General features: G+C 33.7%; 2 protein-coding genes and 1 long non-coding RNA gene across 6 annotated transcripts in view; 1 reads left to right on the forward strand and 2 right to left on the reverse strand.

Annotated features, from left to right (window-relative positions):
* Positions 1-8,710, reverse strand: LOC105207153 (pleckstrin homology domain-containing family M member 2). Its single transcript, XM_011176591.3, has 9 exons — positions 8,383-8,710; positions 6,360-6,555; positions 5,796-5,983; positions 5,112-5,303; positions 3,326-5,029; positions 3,025-3,249; positions 2,262-2,843; positions 2,058-2,177; positions 1-1,984 (listed from the first exon to the last, which is right to left on the reverse strand). The coding sequence occupies exons 1-9, from the start codon at positions 8,680-8,682 to the stop codon at positions 1,868-1,870; spliced, it is 3,624 nt and encodes a 1,207-aa protein (XP_011174893.1). The 5' UTR covers positions 8,683-8,710; the 3' UTR covers positions 1-1,867.
* Positions 6,550-24,455, forward strand: LOC120359629. Its single transcript, XR_005576408.1, has 3 exons — positions 6,550-8,092; positions 9,746-9,956; positions 24,304-24,455. It is a non-coding gene; the product is annotated as an uncharacterized LOC120359629 (long non-coding RNA).
* LOC105207336 (cardioacceleratory peptide receptor) overlaps positions 19,844-24,859 on the reverse strand; it is a 72,323-nt gene continuing 67,307 nt past the window's right edge. For 3 of the 4 annotated variants that reach the window (XM_039457718.1, XM_039457717.1, XM_026138629.2), the window contains exons 7-8: positions 24,289-24,469; positions 19,844-23,946 (exon numbers count right to left, since the gene is read on the reverse strand). In XM_039457718.1, the coding sequence (XP_039313652.1) occupies positions 23,751-23,946; positions 24,289-24,469 (377 nt within the window). In that variant the 3' untranslated portion in view covers positions 19,844-23,750. The remainder of the gene's footprint in view (positions 23,947-24,288; positions 24,470-24,859) is intronic. The other variant, XM_039457719.1, reaches the window with a different exon arrangement.

Here is a 24,859-nt window from a genome sequence, read left to right on the forward strand (position 1 = left end):
TTCTCTTTGTATACTTTTATTAATTTTCTAGTCATAAATTTGCAGGTTGTGTGTATGGTAATACAGAATTTTTGTTTGTGTGAAAGGTATATGGATGTAACATTTAGAACATGCTGGCTGTAACTTGTAGAAAATTTAACTCCGCATACTTTTCACACACAGCGTTAACATATAAAACTGATTTTATCTTCATGGTATTTGTTTAAATTACATAAATTTCACATAGGAATCTTATGAACTTAACAACAGCTGACACTTATTACTTACAGCATATCACAATCATGTATAAAGCTACATGAAATAATGCAAAAATTAAATATTTATTCACAAGAATATTCAGAATGCATCCGTTCATGTAGCTTTTATGGTAACACAAGATTATAACTTAAAAAGATCATAACAAATATCTTATTCCCAGCAATATTGATATATATATATATATATATATCTATATATGTTGTATTATATCACAAATAAAATTCATTTTTATGTAGTTTTTCTTATATATCTCGCAGTTTCATATCATAGTATAAGCATATTTAAAATAATCAATAATTTTTGAAGCGTAAATTGTTTATAATCATTTTGGTATAATCTTTATGTAACTTTAGCACTAAAAGCACCAATATTTTCAACTCACTAAAAACAGAAGTGTATTACTATATACTAAATAAAAAAATAATTTTAAAAAATCAAATATTTCATAAAATATGATAATAATTGATAAAAAATAAAAAATTTTGTTTCTTATGCATATGAGAAATAGAATATTAATCTAAAAAACGGATACTGTCAATAATAACCACTTGGTACTTTTAGTGTTCATTCACTCTTATTTCGTAAAACAGTAATTATTAAAATTCTAATGTATGATGCAACATAAGTTGATACAACCTATATTTGAACTAAATTAATATTACATTATATTAAACTAAATATTGTGCATATAATACAATTATATTATGCTCATATTTTATTTGTACATTTAAAAAATTAATAGTTATGGAGTAAAATTTTATGAATTTGAGACGTATCACAAAACAATATTAAGAAAGTTTTGACATTAAAAGTAAAATCAATTTGTAATTATAAATAACATTAAGAATGTTAAATCATATATCAATTTTAAAAGCGATTTATGAAGTATTCTTTGTTAAAGTTGCTTTAAGTGATTCTGAATTTTATAATATCATTTCGGACGATAAATATCTACTTTAATATCAATCGTGCGTATTCAAATGCATACTGGTTTGTCTCTTCAATACATGTGAATATATAGACAGTCATATGGTAATCAATAATGTCTCACAGTTATCAATTATATTACATTCTTTGCGTCATTATAAATTAATAATATTATGGTGGCTTACGCTACAAGAAAGATAATGCACCATTTTGCGATATTCCTAAATAGTTATCTATATGTTTGAGGCAACTTATATCTTATATGCAAGATAATGCTCACAATCTCTCTCATCTCAACACCGCATTATAGCGAGAATATATTGCACATATATTTGTATCTTGAAATTAGAAATTTATCATATTATGCCATAAATCAGTCCAAATAAGGATATCTATTATAAGATTCTACTTATAAGCCACAAAATAACATCGATTGTTCTAGTTCCAAGTGACAGATATATGGCATTTAATTTGCAACAGAAAGAAAGATTTGTATTACGTTTTTATAAGCGACTTATCTTTGGCATATGGTATATTAGTATTCAAATTCTCATATAGTTACCTGGATATTCACGTGCTGACGCGAGAGATCTGCGTTACGTTTTGAGTTTCTTTTATGGCAATATGATAAAATAATTTCTCAGATGACGGTATATATATTGTCTACTGGTATATCTTCCGTTTATTCTAAAACTGGTGGCAGCAGGTACCGCCAGGCCTGTTCCAAATCCCTGCTAGCATCCGAGCAACGTCTCTGCAGTTTATCCTCTGGTGGAAGTGTTGCCATAGGAAACTCACCCTGCAAAAATAAAAAATTTACATTAGCACTTGCGTATAATATTACAATGCATTGCTCATGAAATTTATCCTACCAAGTTTGCATCCGTCCACAAAGTTTCTAAGACTTCTTTAAAAGCACAGAGCTCGGTATAATTCGTGAAATATATGACCCAGTCACCGCTACTCTCGTGCACTTCTCGACATGCGAATTCCTGCAGATACAATAAAACTCCAGTTGTACGAAACAAAATATGAAATTAATTGTACATATTTACGCTTAATTAACATATATTTACCAATATACACCATGACTGTTGTACCAATGGCACCCTAAACGCTGCTAGATCCTTAATGGAAGCGCATGAGAGTGTTTGACCTCTCTGCGTACCGGGATGTACCTCTTTCATCGCCACTAGGTGTTTCGTAGTTGTGACAAGACTACAAGGCAACGGCTCTTTCTTTTCTGTGCTATCAAACAGACCTGATGCACTTTGCACAAAGCTCTGTAACCACTCGGAAGCCACGTATTCGTCCGGAGCGGCAAATTGGTACGACTTGTTGGGCTTTAGTAGTATCTCGAAGGTGTGTGGCCGATGAGAATTAGGAATCCTTCTACAGCCTTGACATAAGCCGCCTTTCAACGGTATGGCACGTTTGGGAAGCCGCTGATTCGAATCCGTAAACATATAAACTACTCCGCCTTTTAGAACAAAATAGCCGGCCTCCCAGGGATGCGTGGGTGCGTTCGGATGTAAGTGCTGATAGGTATGCGGCCGGAACATCAGATCGCCTTCTTTCATTGGGCCACACGGCGTACTAGGCGGTGACATGTGTTCATCTTCTATATAAATAAGGCTGTAGTGTTCTATTTTCTCGTCCTATAAAAGCAATCGAAAAAATAATTCCTGTATAATAAAATCCTACATGATATAAAATTTTTAATGAAATTTTAAAAGTAATAAGCGATTTTTCTTTTAAGAAATTTCTTTTTAATTTATTTTAAAAAGTTTTTTTAAAAGAAAGTTATGCTTTCGCAATTTCTAAAAATAGTTTACGTACAGGATGTACAGCTGTATCAGTAAGAATTGAATTCCTCAGAATACGCATATCTTCGTAATTCAGTTCTTTAACAGCAGGAAGCCTCGGTTTCGTCGGCGATCGTCTCATGGCCATTTCTAAGTGGCCAATTAATTCTGAGGTAGTTTGCGAGCTGCCAGTGGAGAACAGATACTGCATTTCGCAATCGGCATTGGAAATTAAAATACTTTGGGCATTTGGGCCGATCTATAAGCAAACATATACTAATTAGTAAAGTATATAGAATACGTAAGGAAAAAATAATTATTTAAATATTTCTTACCATAATTACATCTAGTTCATTATAAGGAATAACGAACTGGTTACTATAAGAGTGGTCCATTTTTGAGCCGGTTAGATACAGTGTCTTATCTGTTAATAACGCAATCATCGGCTTGCTCTCGCCGTTCGTCATGTACGAACTCCGCACCTTGTATACTTTATACAGCTCCTCCGTTTTGTCGCGATAGATATGTCTCTTGAAAAGCTCACGCAGCTTCAAGCTCACTTTTTCTCCACTAAATTCCTGCCTTTCGGCAGCCACGTTCTCCTGGATCTCTTTGTCGAGATTATCATTAAAATCTTTGAAAGAATCATAGCTTGTCTTGATGCCTTTGATGTATAAAGTATTCGCCTTCGGAGGTTTTTTGTTCTTTTTGATCTCAAACTTTCTCTCAGTAATAGATTTTAGAAATCTGCTCAATAACGATGTCTTTGACGGTGCTTGGCGCAAAGGCGGCATCAAAAGCTTATTACTACTCTCACCCGTTAGTATCGCCGTCATATTACGTTTCTTCGACGGTGAGGCCAAGTGTCGATTACTCTTACGTTCGTCCAGTTCGGATATTGTTGTAACGCTATCCGCGTCTGACCAATCATTTGAATTGGCATATTTTTTAGAATCCATCGATTGCGGCATCTCCAGTTTGGATGGCGGATCTTCAACAATGTTACCGTACGCCTTTTCAACGATGTAGGCTTCTTGCGCCTCATTTTCTCCCAATTCTATTTCCATTTTAGGCCTCAGACTTTTTCCCGGATCTTCCTGGCCTTCCGGCGCTCCGCGCTCCGATAACGATAAACTACAATTGCACCTACAATTACGCTGACATGGCATATCAATGCATAGTTTCGACAACTCTTGCTTATCAGTTCCATCACTGTCAAACGTGCTCGACGATGACGATGAGAACGAGTAGCAATCTGAGTGCGCATTTCTGCCGGCATTCATGTTCTTCTGCATATACGGCGAATCCCCGTGCGCGCACCAACTGTACCTGCCTTTCTGAGCGTCCCTCTTTAAAACGGAGCTAGGCAGCAAGAAACTCATGGAAAAATCAGTAAAGTTCTCGTCATCTTCTAACTTCATTGTTTTCAGTATGTCTTCATGGAAGCTAACTCGTTTTTTACTTTCGCCTCGTTTCTTTTTACGCCTACGTTGTACTATGCCCTCTGAACTGGAGGAAGATAGAATGCTGGCGTCGGTCATATTGATCGTATTCAAAATGCCATAAGGCGCATCCATGTTGTCACAATCAGAGATTGTCATGCTCAGCTCTAATAGATTCGTATCATTATTGATTACATAAGAATTACGAGGATCTATATTCTTCTTAAAGCTATAAGCAGGACTGTCGCTATAGTAAGTGCCTCTCTTACTGCGGTTCTTTACGTCATTATCAATTTTGTTCGTTTCATCGTTTCCCTCATCCAGACTCTTACTGTAGAAATTATACTCTTTAAGAGTTTCCAAACTGGAGCAGTTCATTTCATTGTCGTCCAATTTTCGTGTTACATTCTGGTTGACTATATCATTTTTTGTCATTACAACAGTCTGAAATTTAGTTGCCGGTGATTGCGTTGGCGTCTTGCCATCCTCGCTCGAATCACTAGATCCAAAATTTTTATTGTCCTCCATACGATTATTGATAATCGTTTTGTACCTGTTATTCCGGTATTTAGGAATATCGTCCATTGAATAATCCTCCTGTTAAAATTTATATATTTGTATATATTATTCGCGATTGAAGATTTTTCTACACAATTTTGATTCAGCCTCTATATCTTACCTCTTTGTAACTGCTTCCATCAGTTTCATTTGCAATGTCCATGTCACTGTCGAATGCAACACCACTGTCTCCAGGAGAGGCTAGACTCGAAACGCTAGAAGACCTAAGATGCAATGACAAGACTGTTCCCGATGGATTTACGCTCATAGGCCTCTGTGGCATGTAATTGCAGATGTCCAAATAGGTCACATCCTATACAATTTTTATGTAACACAATATTAATTTTATAACATAGTACATCGTAATGTTATCAACTTCATATTAATCTAACAAGTTCAGATAATTCTGTGTAAATATCTTTTTTTTTCTAACATATTAGCAGAAACTTTCCACGAATAAGCAAACCGAGCGATATGTAATCCGAAATAAAGTGTGTACTCGCAAATAACATGATAATCTCTTGCCCCCTTGTAACTTTATATACAACAATCTATCAAACTGCATATATGTGTGGCTCTTGTTATGTGATTGATGTTATTCATTAGTGCGATAAGTGTAACCAGGGGGTGATATTGGTATCTGTGTAGGGATAAGTAGACTAAAAATTACATGACATGAACATTAAGAAGAGAAAGAGAAAGAGAGAAAATTGATACAGTTTTGCATAAAAGTGCAATCGCTTGCTAAATGCTTCGTAAACTATTTATAAGTTGTTGTTCTTCACACAACATCCATTTAACATACCAATTGCAATGTGAAGGACACGTTCTCCAGACCGGCAAGAAGATTAACCAATTGATTGGTCTTATCGACATCTCTCACGAGTGCATGTGGAAAGTACTGTTTCTTTAACGTCTTCGTGTCTCGCAGTAAACAAGCCAGATAGCTCTCAAAACTGCCTTCGCTCAGAGTGTGATAGAGCCATGCTCGACCTGCATGAAATGAATAAGAAATTCAAGAATATTAATAAAGAAAATATTGAAATATGTATACATTTAGATACATTTTATAAGTAGACAAATGTGCACTTCCAAATAAAGATGCTTGAAGTTCCAAAATTTTTCACAGAAGTTTATCTTAAATATCTATTTTAAGGCAATATAATTATATTTTACATGTAAAATGCAGAGTAAAATCACACACGTGATTTAATTATAATAAGACATGTTGTTGGGTTTAATCTGTTTAAAAGCTTTGTGATAAGATAAAGGCATGATTGTATGTATATTAAGGTGTATTTAAATCAAACAGTAATGAGAAAGTATAAATGTAAAGCTATTGTATGTGTGATGAGATATCGAAGCATACCTTTTCCTATAGAAGTTAATACACTCTGCAGTGCATGTATGACTACGACTGTGTCCTGATGACTAAGCTCTCTAGCGGTGCCCCAATATCCATGTCTCTCTACACGCAGCCCATGGCGTAACGCGCGATCCAGCCAGTAAACCAACCAAGAATCACCGTCCAAGACCACGGTACCGTAGAGACTTTGGGCGTAGACCTGCATGATACACGCAAGTGTTAATCTCACCGAAGTAAAAGTGTATTAAAGCAAAGCACAAAGAACATGGTTGAAACGTATCGGTGAATCTCAAAGTTCCAAATATTTTTACTATACATATGAAATTCGCAGTGAGGTTCTGTTTTTGCAAATGCAAAACAAGCTCTTCGTAAGAGCAAAGGATTGTTTACGCGAAATTTTAAGTGCGCTTTTACCTTGTGTTTTTACTTTCAAATGAGCACTTCCATTTTTAGTTAACACCAATTTGAACACAACCTAGCACCGTTCCAAAACCGTAGAGATAATTTTAGATGTGTCCCTTTAAAGTGCCTTTTGCACACGGAGAAGATAAAATAAATTCGCGATCAATAATCACGAAATGAAAAGAACGCGCGACAAAAGGAAGCTCAGGTGAAAAGGACGGAGCTCTTATCAGCTGTTCCATACAACGCACATCCGTGCGGCTGTCAGCGGGATGTCAGCGCGACTAGCCAGTCAGGCTTCAGCGAAAATGACTCACTCCTCGGCGACGTCTCGTCCCTATGGGCGGAAAAGCGAAACGAACGAGACTAAACGAGCGAAATTTCGCGTTTGATCGCGCACGCAGAACGGTACGACATCGAGGAACCGCGGGGAGTTTTGCGTTGATCGTCGTCCCCGTGCGAACCTACGGTTTGGAGCTGCGCTGCGTCGTCGCGATTAACCCGCGACAGCACGTCGCGACGGGACGACGTCACGCATATAATATATACGTGTATACGCCTCTCGAACGCGCGCTCCGATTTCCCCCTTTTCACGTGCACAACGTGCTACAAACTTCGGTTCACTTGTCGTCGCTCCTGAACTCCTTCCTCGCGGACCACCTTTTCCTCGTTGATCGCGTTAAATCGCTCGATCTCGACCGAGATTCTTCGGACTGTTTCTCTTTTCGTTTTTGTCGCACTTTCCAAAGTAACGTGAAAACTCATAAGAGCCATACATTTCGCATGCGTTTCCAGTTAAATCTTCAATCAAATTTCGGGTTAACGAGCCTCGAAACGTTTCCCATCAGAAACGTTGTCGAGACGTTTACGGAAATAATAACAAGAGCAATCACCGCGTACGTGAGCGCAATTTATTTCGGGCAGTTCATCACGACTAAACGATTCATGAGCGTGAGAGAGCCCGCGTAAAAACATGCAACCATAAAACGTGCAACAGCGGAACATGCAAGAGAGTAAATAGCGCGAGGTGGCTGAAATTGGCTGAAATTGCAGGCTACTTCTGACGTCACTGGTCGCAATTTCGATTCTCGATTTCTGACTTCCGGTTCAGAGACTCGGAGATTACAAATCGATATGTGTGATTATCAGCGAGCTTCAATACTGACGCTGCTGTATAACAATCATTTATCTCTCTGGATAACGGAAACGCGACGACTGGGACACCAGGTCAGGAATAACTGACCGGTCAACGGAGTTCGATGCCGCAGTCACGCGAAAGCGTTCTCTATAGCTATCCCACGAGGCAGAGACCGCAATTGACAATTGACGTAAGGGTAAGGCGCACTTCCTCGTCTCCACAAGTACGAGATCGAACTCCCCGTGATTACGACAATCCGCGTACTGTTCTCCTCCACGTAGCACGCGACTCATATCGGTTTCGAGCGTCGCTCTTAGGTGCGCAGGGGATACCCATGCTTTCGAGAGAAGGGAAAGGAGTGCTGCTGCGTTGCACAATTCGCGTAGCACTTGCGTGCATCAGACATGCGACAGTGGCAACGGGCGTTGTGCGGGAAGGCGGCCTTGGCACGAAGCGGGCTCGAGCGGCAGTAAACGGGTCGCTCACCAGTTTGACGGCCTTCGTGAGCTCCTGCAGGATCCTGCCCTTGGAGAGGACCTTGTCCGTGCAGAGATCCATGTCCTCGTGGCGGCCGGACGACGGCATCTCGCCGCCACGTGCACTCACATGTTCCACGTCGCGCCGACGTGAAAATGACGGCCCGTACTCGTCGCGGAGAACGGTGCCGAGGGTTCGACGGAGCACCCAAGCGGCGGCACCCACGACGACGCGGCTGCTGCTGGTGTCGCACCACCACGGCTGTGTCGCGCTGCCGCCGTCGGCGGCTTCGTCGACGAACGCACTCATTGATTTTACTGGGGCGCAGGTCACCCGCGATTTTCAAGCTGCGACTGACCGCGCGGCTAGATCTACTCGTTGCCTTTATGCTCCTCCTCCACTTTTCCTCCGCGAATGTCCCAGCCTCTATTTCATCTCGAGAAAGACAGTGGGAATGTTCCTCGGTCGTTCGGCTTTCTCTTTGCTCTTCTGTTTCGTTCCTCTGTTTTCCGAATACAACTCTCGAAAAGTTTCCATGACGATACGACGCAAGTTCTATCGAACTGAAAGATTACCCGACAAACATTTTTTTTAACTCTTTCATGCCTGACTTTTTTCTGAGAATAATTAGCTGAAAAATTAAGCTTAAATGAAGTTTCGAACAAATTTGGATTTTTTTATTAGAATTTATCAGAAACTACCTGATGTTAATATACACTTTTCTTGTAAAAAGACTGTTTGCGTTGTTTTTTTCTAGAAATTCGGGCAATTTCGAGAAAATTTGATACTTGTTGCCAGAATTTATTGGATAAATACTGCTACAAATATCAATATAATTCCGACAAATTCTGGCAAATTTTTTTATCAGAGTAAACACACTTTTTTTTATGCAGGATGAGTTGTTTGGATCTGTTGTTTGAATTCCTTATTCACATAATACTTTTTGTTTTTACAGACGACAGTGATGAATAACGTAACTTTATAATTTATAAACAAAGTTAATAACGGACTAAACGCGTGACATTGCTTTTTTTTATTACATTATTTGCAAAGGGAAATGGCTTATTAATGCGATAACTAATCTGTCTAGGTCACGTCAGATGAGCGCGTTTTTAATAATCATTCACACTGTTTATTTTATTCTGTTTTGCGTGTCCAACTCTAAAAATATTAAGAAACAACACGTTAGATATGTAGTATCTCATTGCGCGTTCTTTTTTTTCTTTTTCTTTCTCCTTTTTTAGTACGAAACGGCTTCGTTGATTAACGTGATAACTAATCCGTCAACCTTTGTCACATTGAGTGAATTTTTAATACAATCGTTCACGCTGTTTACGGCGATTAAACTAATGTTACAACTTTATCTTTTCAGACACATAGATAAAAGGCGCCGGCTCGTTTGTTTATCCAGCGTCAATGCCGAGGCTACTCGCCGGGTCCTACAATCCGCGGAATTTCGATTAAATTCCACAGTTTAATTTTAAACACGTCACTCCGGCTCGAATACCAATGTGATTTCTTCTACAAAGCAATAGACAGAACGCTGGGGATCCATGAAATTTCCTAATGCCTGCAGAAAAGAGGTATAATCACAAAAGTATGAAAATAAAATTCTCTGAGAAAAATTGCGCGATATAAAAAGTAGATATAAGCCTAGAGTAGATTGGAATAGAAGGAAAATGTTTTTCAAGGCGTGTCTAAAAGACATCTTAGGAAATGTTTTTTACTTGAACATAATTTTTTGTGTATAATAATACAGAATATTTGTATTTGACACGCAAATGATTAACCCGGATATTTTTTTGTATCTGAAGTTAGGTTATTAACCCTTTGAATATTATTGCCACATATATGCACTCAACAACAAAAAGTTTATTTTGACCTGTAATTAATATGTTCAGAATGAGAAGATTTTTTTGTCTCAGCCACACAGTGTTTTTATTATTCTGTTCCGTACCGAAAGAGTTAAATTTAAAGTCGATTACCGACATCAGCATTTAGAACTTCGTTCAATTTCCGCATCACAGATGGCGCCACTATTCGTAAAAGAGATCAAATGATTATTTTTAGCCTGATAGGCATGTATATACCTAATGGCTGTATGTATATTTTTTCAAATGATTGGGAAATTCTGATGGAAAAGATCTTTATATTTTTTTCTTTTCAACTTTGCATTTTTTTTTCTTGCTTTGTACTTACTTTTTTATGTATATATTTTACACCCGTTTGCATCAATGTAGCTTAACTTTAAACTTGATTTAAAGTTACTTTCTATCTTTTTTTAATTCTTAGAACTAGAAGAAGATTGGAAATAAATTTTAAACTAATTAAGCCACACAGTGTTTTTATTAGTAAAAATTATTTTCATTATTTAAAATTAAGTTACATTGCAAATGGGCTTTAGTGAAAAACATCAACTTTTAATACTAATTGTACAATGGCAATTATCGATAGGTCAAGACCAAGAAGACCAATTTTATTGCATTTATCCGAAGAAGTATTCGAACAGATTCGTGATATACCAATATCAATAAACAATTCGATATTTTTGATGAGACGAAATAGCGCGATGTATCACTATTGAAAACATAGAAATCTGTGCAATGAGTTTGTGTAACGGACAGCAACGCGTTTATTTACGATATCCCGATTACAAATTTAATTTGCGACGCTCCTCCGAGGAACCTGCCTGATCCTGACCGTTCTTGCTCCCGCGAGGACTGCTCGAATTCGAACGCGGGTATTTATCCAAAGTGCACTTCGGCTTCGTCTTCGACTTGCTCTTAGAGTTTCGTACGCGCCGCGCAATCTCTTCGATGCATCTTTGATCTTTCTCGCTAATGCAGAAACTTACACCGCCGCTTGCGTATTCTTCGAGCTCTCTGAAATAGTAACGAGCTCCATGAAGTCGGGCAGTGTATTATCATGTGAAACGTAAAATATAAAATTAACGGAAAGACTGACTTTCCAGAAATCGTAAATAGAAACTTCCATTTAATACTTACAATTAGATTGAAAGATTAAATTTTCAGATCTGCCACATTGCTACTGCTAAATTTTCTCGTTTTTTAAAACGCGCGAAGGCATGCACGATAATTTTTTTTACCTTCGAAAGGGCTCTAAACGATTTAAAAAATTATTTTGCAAAATAAATATGAAAGATACAAGATTCACATTGACGTCTCTGATCAAAATATTGTCTGAGAAATGAAACATTTATTGCTAAAAAATCGTTTATTTTCAGGTTTATTCTCGACAACTCTTTAAGGGTGTGTTCGGGGAGACGCTATTAGCGCTATTTGCATCATTTTATCCTTGTTTTACGTCTAATGAATGATAAAGATAGAAAACGCAAATAGCGCTAATAGCGGTCTCTCTGAACGTATCTTAATTAAAGCGCGCGAAGGTCACGTGACCGACGCCGCGCTACGTTCAACGCGATGATACCGCGGCAACTTCACGACGATTCTCCGCGACGATTCGAAGTGGAAACGCGCGCGATTATTCCGCGAAATTGGACGAACAATCTGTCGAGTCTTTCGCGTTATTCGCATCATCCAACGAGCATTGCAGCTGTCGCTAAGCATTGAGAACGCGAGGAGCATGGAGTACGCGACCGATGGATTGTCGTAACGGATTAATCGAGGCAAGTAATCGTTCCCGTTCTCATCCCCGACAATCGCCGCGTCCGCCATGATGCGTTCGCGTCGCGCTCCGAAAATCCTTCGTGATGAATCTTTAACGAGCGCGTTACGTTCACGCTTTTCATCTATCGATCGGAAACCCGATATCATGCAGCTTTCGTTTGCAAACACATTTAGTGCACTGTGCGCATAATGAGCGCTAACACCGCGTTTCTCGGTAACAATTGCGATTTCTAGACGAGAAAGAGAGAGAGAGAGAAAGCGAGAGAGAGAGAGAGAGAGAAAGAAAGAAAGAGAGAGAGAGAGAGAGAGAAATGGTCACGAATAAAATAAATGTAATGGAGTAGAAGCTCACTTCTGACATCGGTGCAGCTTCGCAATTAATTTGTTCAAATGTAGCGTTTCTTTCTGCAGCATTTTCAGCTCTGACTCCTTTTCCTGAAAATGAAAAGCCGCTGATACGAAACAAACTTGCGTTTTGGCATTAATTAAAATGATTTTCTCGCACGTGCAAATTATTTACATTATATGTGAATTTTGTTATGTTGCTATTTAAAGTATGTTGCGATGACGAATATCTTATCACCATGATTTTCTAATAAGTGTAATCGTGTAATGAGACACGGAAAAAAGAATAATGTTGTAGCAACAAAAAAATGCAGTTTTGTTGAAGTATTCAAAAATTTAGTTGGATACAGATCTAAAAATAATTTTGTTAGACAATTACAATAATTATGTAGAACGCTCAAGCTGATTACTAGAATATTGAAACTTTGCAGCATTGTTTATTGCTCTTGAATACCCTTTATAATTATTTTGATAGTGCAACAAAATTATTTTCATATATGTATCGATCTAGCTAAATTTTTAGATGCTTCAGCAAAATCGTTATTTCTGCAGAATTAGCTAACAATAGATAGAATTGAGAATAATCTTTTTAATTTAATAATATTAATAAAACAAAGAATAATTATAAAAAATTAATTAATATTAATAATAATGTAATTTTATTAATATTAATAAAACACGTGATTAATTTGTTTTATTAATACTGTTAATGAATTAACAAAATTATTTTTTATTAATAATAAATAATTTTTTGTTATTAATTAATTTAAAAATAATTTTTCTTTAACATAATAATGAAACATTAAACTATGGCAAACGATGACTTTTTAATAACATAAAAGAAATATTCTCTAATATACATGTTTTAAAAAATAATTGTCTCAAAAGAATGAGTTTAAATAAATAATAAAAATTATGGACGTGACATGATAAAAATTCGATGAATTAAAATTATGTCAAGGAATAATAATAATTTGTCGAATTAAAATTATGTCGCGATGTAATAATAATAATTATGTATCGACATAAAAATAATTTCATATTTTTTATTATCTAGCATTCATAATTTTAATTCGTGAAATTACTGTTATGTCCGGATATAATTTTAATTATTTATTTAAACTTGTCATTCTTTTGAAACAATTATTTTTTAAAACATTTATAATAGAGAGCATTTCTTTTATGTTATTAAAAATTAAAATAGCTTGTCATGTTAAACTTCAATTTTGAACTTCGATTTGCATCCAAAATTAAATGCGAAATATAATAAAAAAATTGTAATGGTACACATTTGGTAAATCTTTCTTACTAAAATCAAATATATTAACAATTTTATAACTTAATTATTTTTACTACTATTAAGTTATTCAATGTATAATAATGTACATTACTTGTCTACGTGAATAAGATTCGTAAACATAACATAAACAGTATTTAAATAAATTCATGTAGATGTAATTTTGAAATTTACGGTACTCTGATTCTAGTTTTCGAGTACGCTTTCGAGCTCTTGGTATTACCGTCAAAGTATCTGTAACCGCACGAAGTTCGTCCTGGCGGGTTTCGCAAAGGTGACGCGCAGTGATCGCCTCCGCGGTCAGTCGTACTAATTGCTGCTGGCAATTCCGTTCGCGCTCCACCACTTTATCCCAAGCTTCTTCTCGAGCGATCACAGCGTCCCTCAAAGTTCGCATATCCCTCTCCAGTAACTCAAACTCCGATCTAATCGTATTAAGCTTTATAAATTATAAACATAATCGAGAATGGAGCTGCGAAATGAATACAGCGATGAAATAAAATTAAGTGGGTGTTATTTTAAATATATTTAAATGTAATTTAATCCGAACTTACCGATTAAATTGCATTTGAATGTATTCTGAATTAACACCCACCATTGATGGTGGATTTCATCGATAAGAGAAGGAGAGTTCAAGAGAAGGAGAGTTCAAAAGAAGGATTTACGCTTTTAATTTTTATCTGAAAACTTCTTAGTCGAAAAGAATTTTCAAATAAAATCGCAAAAAGAGATGAAAATATATTCCAGAAATGACGTAGATCCGTATTTATACAAATTTACAAGTTTTACACAAATTTAGTATTAAATAATATATTAAGATGCTTTCTTGGCAAAAATAAAAATTGGAATGTAAATCGAATGTAAGACGAGGGTGACGGAAGCATAAACGAAACTTCTAGGAAGCGAAAATTCGGACAATGAAACGTAAAAGAAGCGTTAACGCCGCTTTTATGTTTTTATTGTCCGAATTCATTTCATAGAAGTTTCGTTTATGTTTCCGTCGCTCTCCCCTTACACTTGACTTACGCTCTGATTTTTATTTTTGTCAGGGTTAGCAAAATCGTGGCTAGGATATGACAAACAAAGCACTCTTTCTTTTATTTCTCTCATATAAAAATTTTAAAAAGGCACAAAAATTGTAATGTAAATTTCTAAATTTTATTATATATTTGTTAATTTATTTGCTACTAACAGTCATCGCTACACGTGTTTTCTTATTAGATCAATATTAATATTTTAAATACCATTAATTAATATTATTTTTTATTATACTTTTACATATCGTAAAATAATTTGTTATTAACAAGTTTTTTTCTTTTATTTTGGGTGTCGAAACGTTTAATCCCGGTTTTGATACTTCGAAAGTTTCATTATTAGATAGGTCCATGTTCATATTTTGATTAAAAATCAATTAATATCAGTGTATTTAAGTAATTAAAAGAGATGGTTATTTCCACGATTCTATCATTATAAATTAGACCGATAGTATAATTATTATGGAATTCTCTTTAATAAGAGAGATTATTGGATCCCATGTTATTGAATATGATTCAATGTTTTTCATCAGCTCATCTATTCTCGTTTATTAATGACTGCATTTCATATCGCTCAATACAAGGATGTTCAATAACATGAGGCAGCGGATTCGCCTTGCTTTTATCTTGCTGGAAAACTTACTTCGTGATAGTAATCCGCGTAAGTGATTCTCTTTGGCACCCCTCCAATTCTGCGTGGCAATCTTTGCAGGCTTCCCAAATTTGTAATCCACAATCGGTCTTAGAAACTATATTCGTCGACGAGGTGCATTTATTTTCTAGACGTATCTCGTCGTGTTTCTAAAATTAATATACAAGGATCAAATAAATTTACATTTAAAAATACGTACATATTTTATGAAAGATGTACGCGCGAAATTGCAGTAATAATTTTAGAGTTTTTTTTTTAATTATTGGATAGTTTATAATTATTGCTTTTTTCTTTATTTGCCAATTTCAATTTTAAATATTAAGTTTGATATCTTTTTTTGTGTTAGAACATTTTGATAATTGATGATTATAATTTTTAAACAAGCTGCATCTTTTAATAGAAATAAAGATTTATAACAATAAATAATACAATGCAATAATGCGATATAAAATATCATTAAGAAAGAATTAATATAAATTTATGAAATTAATTAAACATATTATTTAAAATTATTTTCATAAAAATTTTCAATTACATTAATGTAATTATTTTATTCTTACGTCAGTTATTATTCACTGTGCAGGTATTGGAACTATTATATTTTTTTATTTAATTATATTTTAGAATATTTTTTTTAATTCAAAGATATTGTTCCTACCGCTTTCGTTAATACATCGGCTAACTTGATGTTCTCTTTATTAAGTTCGTTTTGCAATAACAATACGCTCTCTCGCAGTTTCTCCATTTTGACCGCATCCTCTTCCAGCCTGCACGTCGTTTATCTTGAGGGAGTTTATTCGAAACGCGAAATGTAATTGTTGCATCACGGACGGTGCTTATTTAGCGAATATGTAATTAATCGCAGTGGTAATCTCACCGCTTCTCCAGGTTCTTGTTTTCCACGATGAGATCGCGATTTCTGAGATGCAACGTCGCGTTACTGTCTTCCAGGAGTTTCAGACGAATTTGCATTCTCTCGATCGAAACCACCGGCGCTGATTCACGATTCCTCGTCACTTCGTACGTGTGTGAATTCGCAATTCTCCCCATTTGTATAGTCGAGTCTGGAAACGGCGGATCGCCCCTGCCTACGACGCGGGGGGGATTAAATTAATATTCGTGAGCTGCGACTGACACGCTTCGAGTCGCATTGTTCGAAACGTACGATTAAAGCAAGATCGAGAGACGGTTTGATTGTACTACATGTATAAGTTGCAGGAATTGATAAATTGCTTAGGAAATGTGTAAGCCATTTCTGTGATATTGATCAAATCTGTATTTTTTACCCATTTTACAAATCTTATTTAAATAAGTGTTTAATCCTGAAAAAAATCTTTTATATATAATTATATATATGATATTCAATAAAATATATATAATAAATATTGTACATTATAAAAAATTATTATATAAAATTATATATAATTACATACGAAAATTTTTTCCGGGCATATACATACTCAATATTGCGTAGATGGTTTTTAATATATTTTGATTATAATTAAATAATGAAGTAACAAACATTAATGATATTTAATTCAATTTAATCGCATTAATATACGTAAATTAATAATAATGTGATTAAATTATCAATACATATAATAAGTTTGAAATTGCTAATAAGCACATATGGTCATGAAACTAATTATTTGGCTACAGGATACTGGGAATATTTTACGTATCAAATATTATATGTTTTTAGATAAAATTCGATTGGAAGTAGAAACATTTGGCCAATGATACATTTCAAAAGTATGTTCTTGATTTGTAGAATAAAATAAATTACCATTGTATTCAATACTACCCTGAACACTTAGTTTTATAACTGTATATAAGATTATCTTATTTATTTAATATTATTTAACCACAATTTTGCAATTTTTTATACACATTTTCAGATTAAAAATATATGAGATAAAGTAAAATCGGCTTTGTATTTTTATTTAAATAATTTTTTTATCAGATTTTATTAACAACAGACCAGTGAATTTTTTTTAATTTAAACATAAATATACCTTTGATTAAAATGTATTATTGGCAATGGTTTTTATTTCCAATCGAATTTTTCTTAAAAATTATAATATTCGATGAATATGTAGCATAAAATAAAATTTCAATATCCTGTGTCTAAATAATAATTTATTTTGTGATTGTACGCATATTTTTGTTTTAGCTTTTAAATGCAAAAGTATAATTATTTCTGTTTTTCCAGAAAAACAGATATAATTTTATTATTCTTTAACTTCATTAAAATAATTATCAAAAATATATTTTTATGTTCAGAATTTATACATTTTTGTAATAATTTTTAAAATATTTTTTACCTTCAACAAATATCTCATTGTTGTTTTTGCTTAAATGGGATGATTTACAATTTGAATGATTTCTAGGATAACTTCCTAAAAGAAAAATGAATTTTCTTGCAAAATCTTAAATAAATTGCTGATTTAAACCAAGAAATATTGCGTCATATATCGAATTACAGAATATCATCTTTTATGTGAGAAGGAAAAAAATATAGTAGCAAAATTTATTAAATTATTTATTCTCATATTTTTTACTTTCTTTTAAAGAATAAGAAATTAAGAATTAAAAGTAATCTTATTTTGTCTCTATTTTTATGCATAGATCTGAAATCTCTATACTTTAGAAACATTAATAAAATTAACATTTAGCGGTTTTAACTCTCTTTGGAAATTAAAAATATCCAGGTAATTAAACTAAATTTTGCTATAAAAGATCTTAATTATAGTATAAATTCTGGCGAGAATGTAAATTTTACTTTTATATTTATTATGCATATCACATCTCACTGCAATTAGGTTTTCCGTGAAATGTAGAAAATTACGCACTATTGCTGTAGATTTCGGAATAAGGATTTCTAACAGCAGACGTATGGCAAGTTGTCGTATAGCAGCTGTGAGGACACTTGAAGTCCAAGTGCAATCGATCTCGTTGCGGGTCCATTATTCGATAACGAGTGCACGACATCGCGTTTTCGTGTTGTCGTTGACTAGAACGGCATACGATCTCCTTTAAAGCGTGATTTTTTTCAAACCAATTTTTCAAGCTACTCTTATTCTGAAAAAAATTTTCTTGTTCGTCTTTCTGTATATCTTGATTAATGCGTTATCATTTTTTTTTTTTTTTTTTTTCATGAGAACGCATTCCCTTTTTTGAACACAATTTTTGAAAAGGCAAAAAACGGAAATACGAAATTTACATAATGATTCGGATTAGCGATCCTTGCGTTCAGCCGCTTCAAACATAGTCCCCCTTTCACTTGAGAATAAAGCAACTTTCGCACTTTTGTCCCTGACGTTGACCGGAATGCTGACACCTCTTCCAGTCCCTTTTCTTCACGAGCAGTAAATAACGGTTACTGCGAATCACTGATCGTGAGACCGGCAGGTCCCTCACAGACGTAAATTACCTGAAAACCCTTTCCCTCGAGTCTTCACATATTCCCGCTAAAGAGGATGGGAATGAATAGGATGGGAATGAAAAGGATACATTACGTAAGCCGCATTCGCCGCATGCTCCACCATGAAATTTCATCGAGTCTCTCGTGTAACTATTGGTTAGGTTACAGATTTTCTTGTTTTCTCTGTTTTTTTTTTGTAATATTTTTTGCAGCACAGTTCGTGACTATTAATAGATGAACTTGACATAAAAGCGCTAACTATTGTTTTGAGAAAAATGAAATTTTTTACATGTAAATATTCCATAAACATCGCTTTTATACAAATAGATGCTATTCGTACTTATAAACAATCCAGAATTACCCAAATTTTGCGAATTACATGATGAATAAAAAAAATGGAGAAATTAAGTTCTCCGAATATGAAGAGCACGTATAGAGATAATATCACTGAAATGAAATAGTACAGATATTTTTCTGTGGAATGAGAAGCGTGAAACGATTATTTCGGCCGTGTTTGACTTATCCTGGCGCCGTTGGTCTTTACGATTATGCTATAGCTACGATTATGCGGGCGATAAAAGTAGACGGAAGCAACGGCAGAAATTTTATTTCGGCCAAGCAATACACAACACGTTTTATCCATGCGATTTAACATCATTGTGTATGTATTAAACAGTTAAGCATTTATATAAAATGCATATTACACGATATCAAGGAAGATGAAAGATATATTTAAAGCATTAAATTTATTTTTATATTGCTTAAAATATAAATTAATTTTTGTTTATGTGTTGTTTTACGGTGATTCATATATGTGATACGTAATGAGTAACAAAAAAAAAAAAACGCGAAAAACACTTTATTTAATTGATTTGTGATTTGTGAAATGATAAAAAATCTATTCAGTTTGAAATAATTTAGTTTGAATTTCTACAAAATATCAAATAAATTTATTTTCAATAAATATTTTATCAGAGGGAAATATTTTTGTAATTAAAAAATTGGGAAGAAATAAAGAGTACTTCTAAAAGCAAAATTTATATATAAATTATGATAGATTGGAATTAAAGATTGCGTTAAATAATTTATAGCTTTATTCACTTTTATCTACAAACAGTACCCATTATCGATGTGTACACGAACAATGTCACATCGCGTAATAATTCATGTCATAATAATTTATGTCTTTCTCCATCTTTACACAATGTGATTGATAATAGAATTGCAAGTACATACCAGTTGACACATTTGTTTAAAAGGTACATTACATATACATCGTTGTACTCGTTGTACGTATAATTCGCGCATTAGCATGAAAATCTTGGTTCTGCAATACGACGAACAGTCAAAGTTTAGCGAAGATGAACGAGAGTTTCTGAAATGCAGCAAGATCGGCAAATTAAGTGCATAGAGTCGTACGCCATAGTTCAGATGAAATAGAGTTGTTGCACATTAAATAGAAATACCTGCAATCACATCAAATTATTGGCGAACTAAGGAGGCGCAAGAGATGCTTATAAAAATCAGTCTTAAAATAAAATAATGTTTCAATCGTAAGCAAATAACAGAATGTTTCTTTTGTCTTTTTGATATTACAAATTTTAATTCAAATTATTAAAGTAGAAGTATTAAAAGATCGCTTATAACTCTACGCTTGCATACATATTCAGGCACTGCAATCAAAGAGTGTAGTCATTCGGTTCCTCTAATTTAATTATAAGTGTTTATACTTAACAGGATAGCCACGTAATTTCTCATTTTTTACATTTCAGTTTCGCGCAGAAATTTGATTGAAATTGTCGAAATTCATCCTATAGAGAATATTAAGACACACTGACGATCGAACAGTTATATTACATTCGTATTTGCATTATCTAATAACGAGAACGTAACGTTCGTAGGGACGTTAATGCTTCGATAATTAGATTCATGTAAGATGTTACATATATCTAAGCACCTTTCTCTTTATTTACCATAAGTATTTATCCTACCATTTACTGACGTACAAATCCGGTCAATTCACCGGAAAAGTGCGTCGTCGATCACCGCATAAATCATAAACGCGAGAGGAGATCATGCGGAGAGCGTTGTGACGCTTTAACAGTCATGGCGCTCTCGCGAAAGAATGTATTACACATTAATATATTACACGCCATTGTGCGTGTATTACATTACGGGGATATACATATGTACACGCGATAGTTTCAGCTTGATACATTATATTATACACATAGATGCGTATGTACACGTATACTTTGAGCGTATTATTTTCCACATAGGCTGTTCGATGGTTGGTTAAATACTTTTTACCCTGAAAAATATGTCTTCTAAAAGAATTTTTTTTCTAAAAAATATTTGAAAAAATGTATTTACTACCGGTGAAAAAAATACACGCGATTTAGAACGCGTATCTATAGAGAGATGTTTGAAAATTTTTAATTGATTTTTTTTTTAACTAAAATGTATTGTCTTTTTGTTTATACATATAGAATATTCCAAAATGCAGATTAATAAAAAATTTAAGCAATCTTAAAATAATATATAAGAAATGAGAAACTATAAGAATAATCACATATTTCTGATAATAAATGAGATGCAAGTAGAAAATGGCAGAATAAAAAGTATCTTTAACAATCGATCGAGCCTGAAAAATAAGTCTATCTAATCTGATTAATAAATTACACAAGTGACAGGAAACACATACATTATTATCGCAATTTAAATGTTTTTTTTTATAATACTGATATCAATGGTTATGACACTATTGACGCGCTTATATAATCATTTTAGATTACATATTATCTTATTATTATTTTGACTTGTGCACTTTCTAAGACTACTTTCTGTGAAAAAAATAGAACAGGACAGTTAAAAATAGTGATGAACTATTTTAACATTCTTTCACGTCGTAATAAAGAAAATAAGCTCTGAGTTACAGTTAGATCCAAGCTTGCTAATACGATTATAAGAATGCAATACAATTTTATATTACGGTAAAAAAATAGCTCCAAATGAATAATTTATTTATAAATCTGAAAATTTTTAACGAACTTTAAAATTTAGATATCTTCTACTTTTGGGAACTATTTCGTTAAACATCGTTATTTAACTCGTTTAACATGTAACTTTTAACTTGTTTTATAATTATTTATACTTATTTATTCAATTTATCTTGGAAATACGTGTAACTACAGATTTTGGTCTTTCTCTTAAAACTTTTACTCTTGTTCCTGAAAAAGGCTTTTTAAATTTACGAACTTCTCAAATACAGTTTACGTATATGAGATTGGAAAGAACAGTCAAGTAGTATGCTACCATTATATACAATACATTTTAGGATATTGATTTAAATTGTTGGTATTATTTATGACATTTTCAAATAAAGGAAAACATTTTGGTATCTTTTAAGCTGATATTTAAGTTATTACACAATGACGAATTCACGATAGAACAGTTGCGCACTTTGTGAATTAATCTATACATTACGAAAAAAGACCTAGCTTTATCAGTCCTTTGTTATTGGACGGTGCGAGGAAGTTATAGGAGACTCATCGCAGATAATATTATGAAAAAGTATAGCCAGCTGCTTTTGTTGTTTTGTTTGCTTTTATATAAGTTTTATTTATTACAAGATTAAATCTTTTTTTTACTCTCTCTTCCTCCTCTCACACACACATACACACACACACGCGCGCGCACATTCTCTGCTTCTCTCTTTACTTATTACGTAATAAAATACGATAATTCTATATACAAGGTATTTCAGAACAATATCTTTCCTTTAAACTATGATTAATTTGTAACTTGCATAAAGTTAATTTTTCGCTAAAAATTTTTTATTAAAATAAATTTAAAAATTCTTAACGAATTTTGCATTAAAATTTAGATTTTTCCATGTTATTTGAAAACTTTTTAAAATTTTGAACGCTCTTTTATTGATGTAACATCTACTTGAAAGAGAGAATATATCAATAACACTTTATATTTATAAGACTTTATATTTATTTATAACTTTCAATCCTTCGTAAAGAATTCTATATTTTTAACCACTTATAATTTTGAAAGTAACAATAATTTGATTGTTATATGTTATAAGATAAATATTCTTTTTAATTTTATTTTTATTTTAGTATTTATAACTATCGACAATAATAGTTCTGAGATACCCGTATACATTTTCCATACGTATTTATGTTGTATATTATTCTCTAAAAATCAAAATTTGACATTTAATAGCTATATTTACTATTTTAATTTTATTTCATCTTTAAGTTTAGTTAATTAAATTTGATCACTGATAGCTTCTAATCAAATTAGGGAACTTTATCGTAACATAAATATTTTCAAATATTTTCTTTTATTTTTGCTATAACAAACGGAATAAAACTATCGTGTTACGTAAAACTGTGTAGTATGAAATCATCTGTTTATAATAATCAATATACAATATTTTACGTATAGAAATATAAAATTTTTGTTTTTGATTATCAAGTTAAAGAGACGTTAATTGGGGACTATCAACCGGATTAATTTTATTTCAATCAAAATAATTGTTACGTTGTCAGGTCGACAGTCTCTTATTACTGGAAGTACTTATGTAGATTTCTGTAATCCTTGAAAATCAGTTTTCGCGGAAAAGAAATGCATAAAAGGGATACGTTAAAGCATACATCGCAAAAGCGGAAATTTTTCAATGGTAAGAAAGCTCTTAAAAGCTCTTGAAATCGCTTGTTATTCCTCTTTTCATAAAATTTGTTACAAATCTGGCTTTGATATATTTAGTCACTGTGCATTTTCAAATAAAACTTCCCGGAAATCAAATCCTGATTTTTCTGAATTATTCGTAGAAAATTGTCTTGCATTTCCTCTCTGTAACGATTCAACTACTGGTACAAGCGAGTTAAAGCTACCGAATACCAATTCTAGAATATCAACCTGCCAATAAAATCAGTGCGAAATTTTCCGAAAATTATGATCTTTAGACTAATGAAACCATGACGCGTTTTCGCGACGTGGAGTGCAACATAGTAAAGTGTCCGCTTCTGCGGGATGATTGGGCCGTCAAGGATGTTGTCACGGTCGTCCTCGTGCTGTTATTCGTCGCCCCCGTACCGAAGCAGTGATGCGAATTCGACGGGCACCATCTCGAAATCCAGGAGGTTGCCTGCATGTTCCTACCAAGCAACAATTGCTGTTTAACGGAGAAATTCCGTGGCGAAAAATTGCTGGAAAAATGTTGCCATCTCCGCGGACGCCTTGAATGTGTGAAACTCAATACAGTCAAAACGTTTTACACAAGAAAAAAATCTATAAAAACTACTATTCTCATCGTAGTTTTGTAGTAGAATTATACCGTTGAAATTGTAATACTACTTAATATTAACACATGTCCTTTTGTGAATATTTACGTTTCACATCTAAGTAAGCGCTATGGAAGTTTTACATAAATTTGCACAATTAATGTATTGCACTATGTAAAATAATGCTTATCATTATAATTTAATTAACATACTCACCGTACGGTTTTGCAGAAAGTGGTACTGAAGAGGCAATAGATGATTGGATTAGCGGCAGAATTGAGCGATGACAGACTTTGTATGAAGGTGGCGACTGCGATATTCGTCTGAGTCTTTGGCACATGCCCATAAACTTGAAGGAGATCGAAGACTATATATGGACTCCAGCAAAGAATAAATACTGAAATGCAGAACCGCTTACATCGCGTGAGTACCGTAATTTATATCTCGCATGCATAGCGCTAATTAACCAGATCTCGTAGAAATATTAGACCAAGAATATTAGGATAAAAATGTACAGCGTTTATCGTGATCGTGTATTTGGAAAATGGGAAAATTAAAGGTAAAGATCATGAATAATTAATACAGCAATTTCTAAATCGGAATAAATCATTCGTGCAATAAATCGATCTGGCAGAATGCAGCAATAATTGCAACGTCACTTTCAATGAGCGCGCTGCAAATAAAACATGATTATTCGCGCCGCTTTCAATTGAGAGTTATCGTTTCTATCTTAAACTGCGAGAGTATTACAGGAATTTTCACAAAGCGATAGCTCCAAGTTTGCGCC

Source organism: Solenopsis invicta, chromosome 15 (genome assembly GCF_016802725.1).
Source record: "Solenopsis invicta isolate M01_SB chromosome 15, UNIL_Sinv_3.0, whole genome shotgun sequence".
NCBI classification, from domain to species: Eukaryota; Metazoa; Arthropoda; class Insecta; order Hymenoptera; family Formicidae; genus Solenopsis; species Solenopsis invicta.

Bases quoted from the DNA above. Each gene is read 5' to 3' on its own strand.
- LOC105207153 (XM_011176591.3), bottom strand. From the start codon at position 8,682: ATGAGTGCGTTCGTCGACGAAGCCGCCGACGGCGGCAGCGCGACACAG. The intron at 3,250-3,325 runs GTAAGAAATATT...GTTTGCTTATAG, and splicing joins ATGAACTAGATGTAATTATG to ATCGGCCCAAATGCCCAAAG. The intron at 2,178-2,261 runs GTAAATATATGT...TTGTATCTGCAG, and splicing joins AACAGTCATGGTGTATATTG to GAATTCGCATGTCGAGAAGT.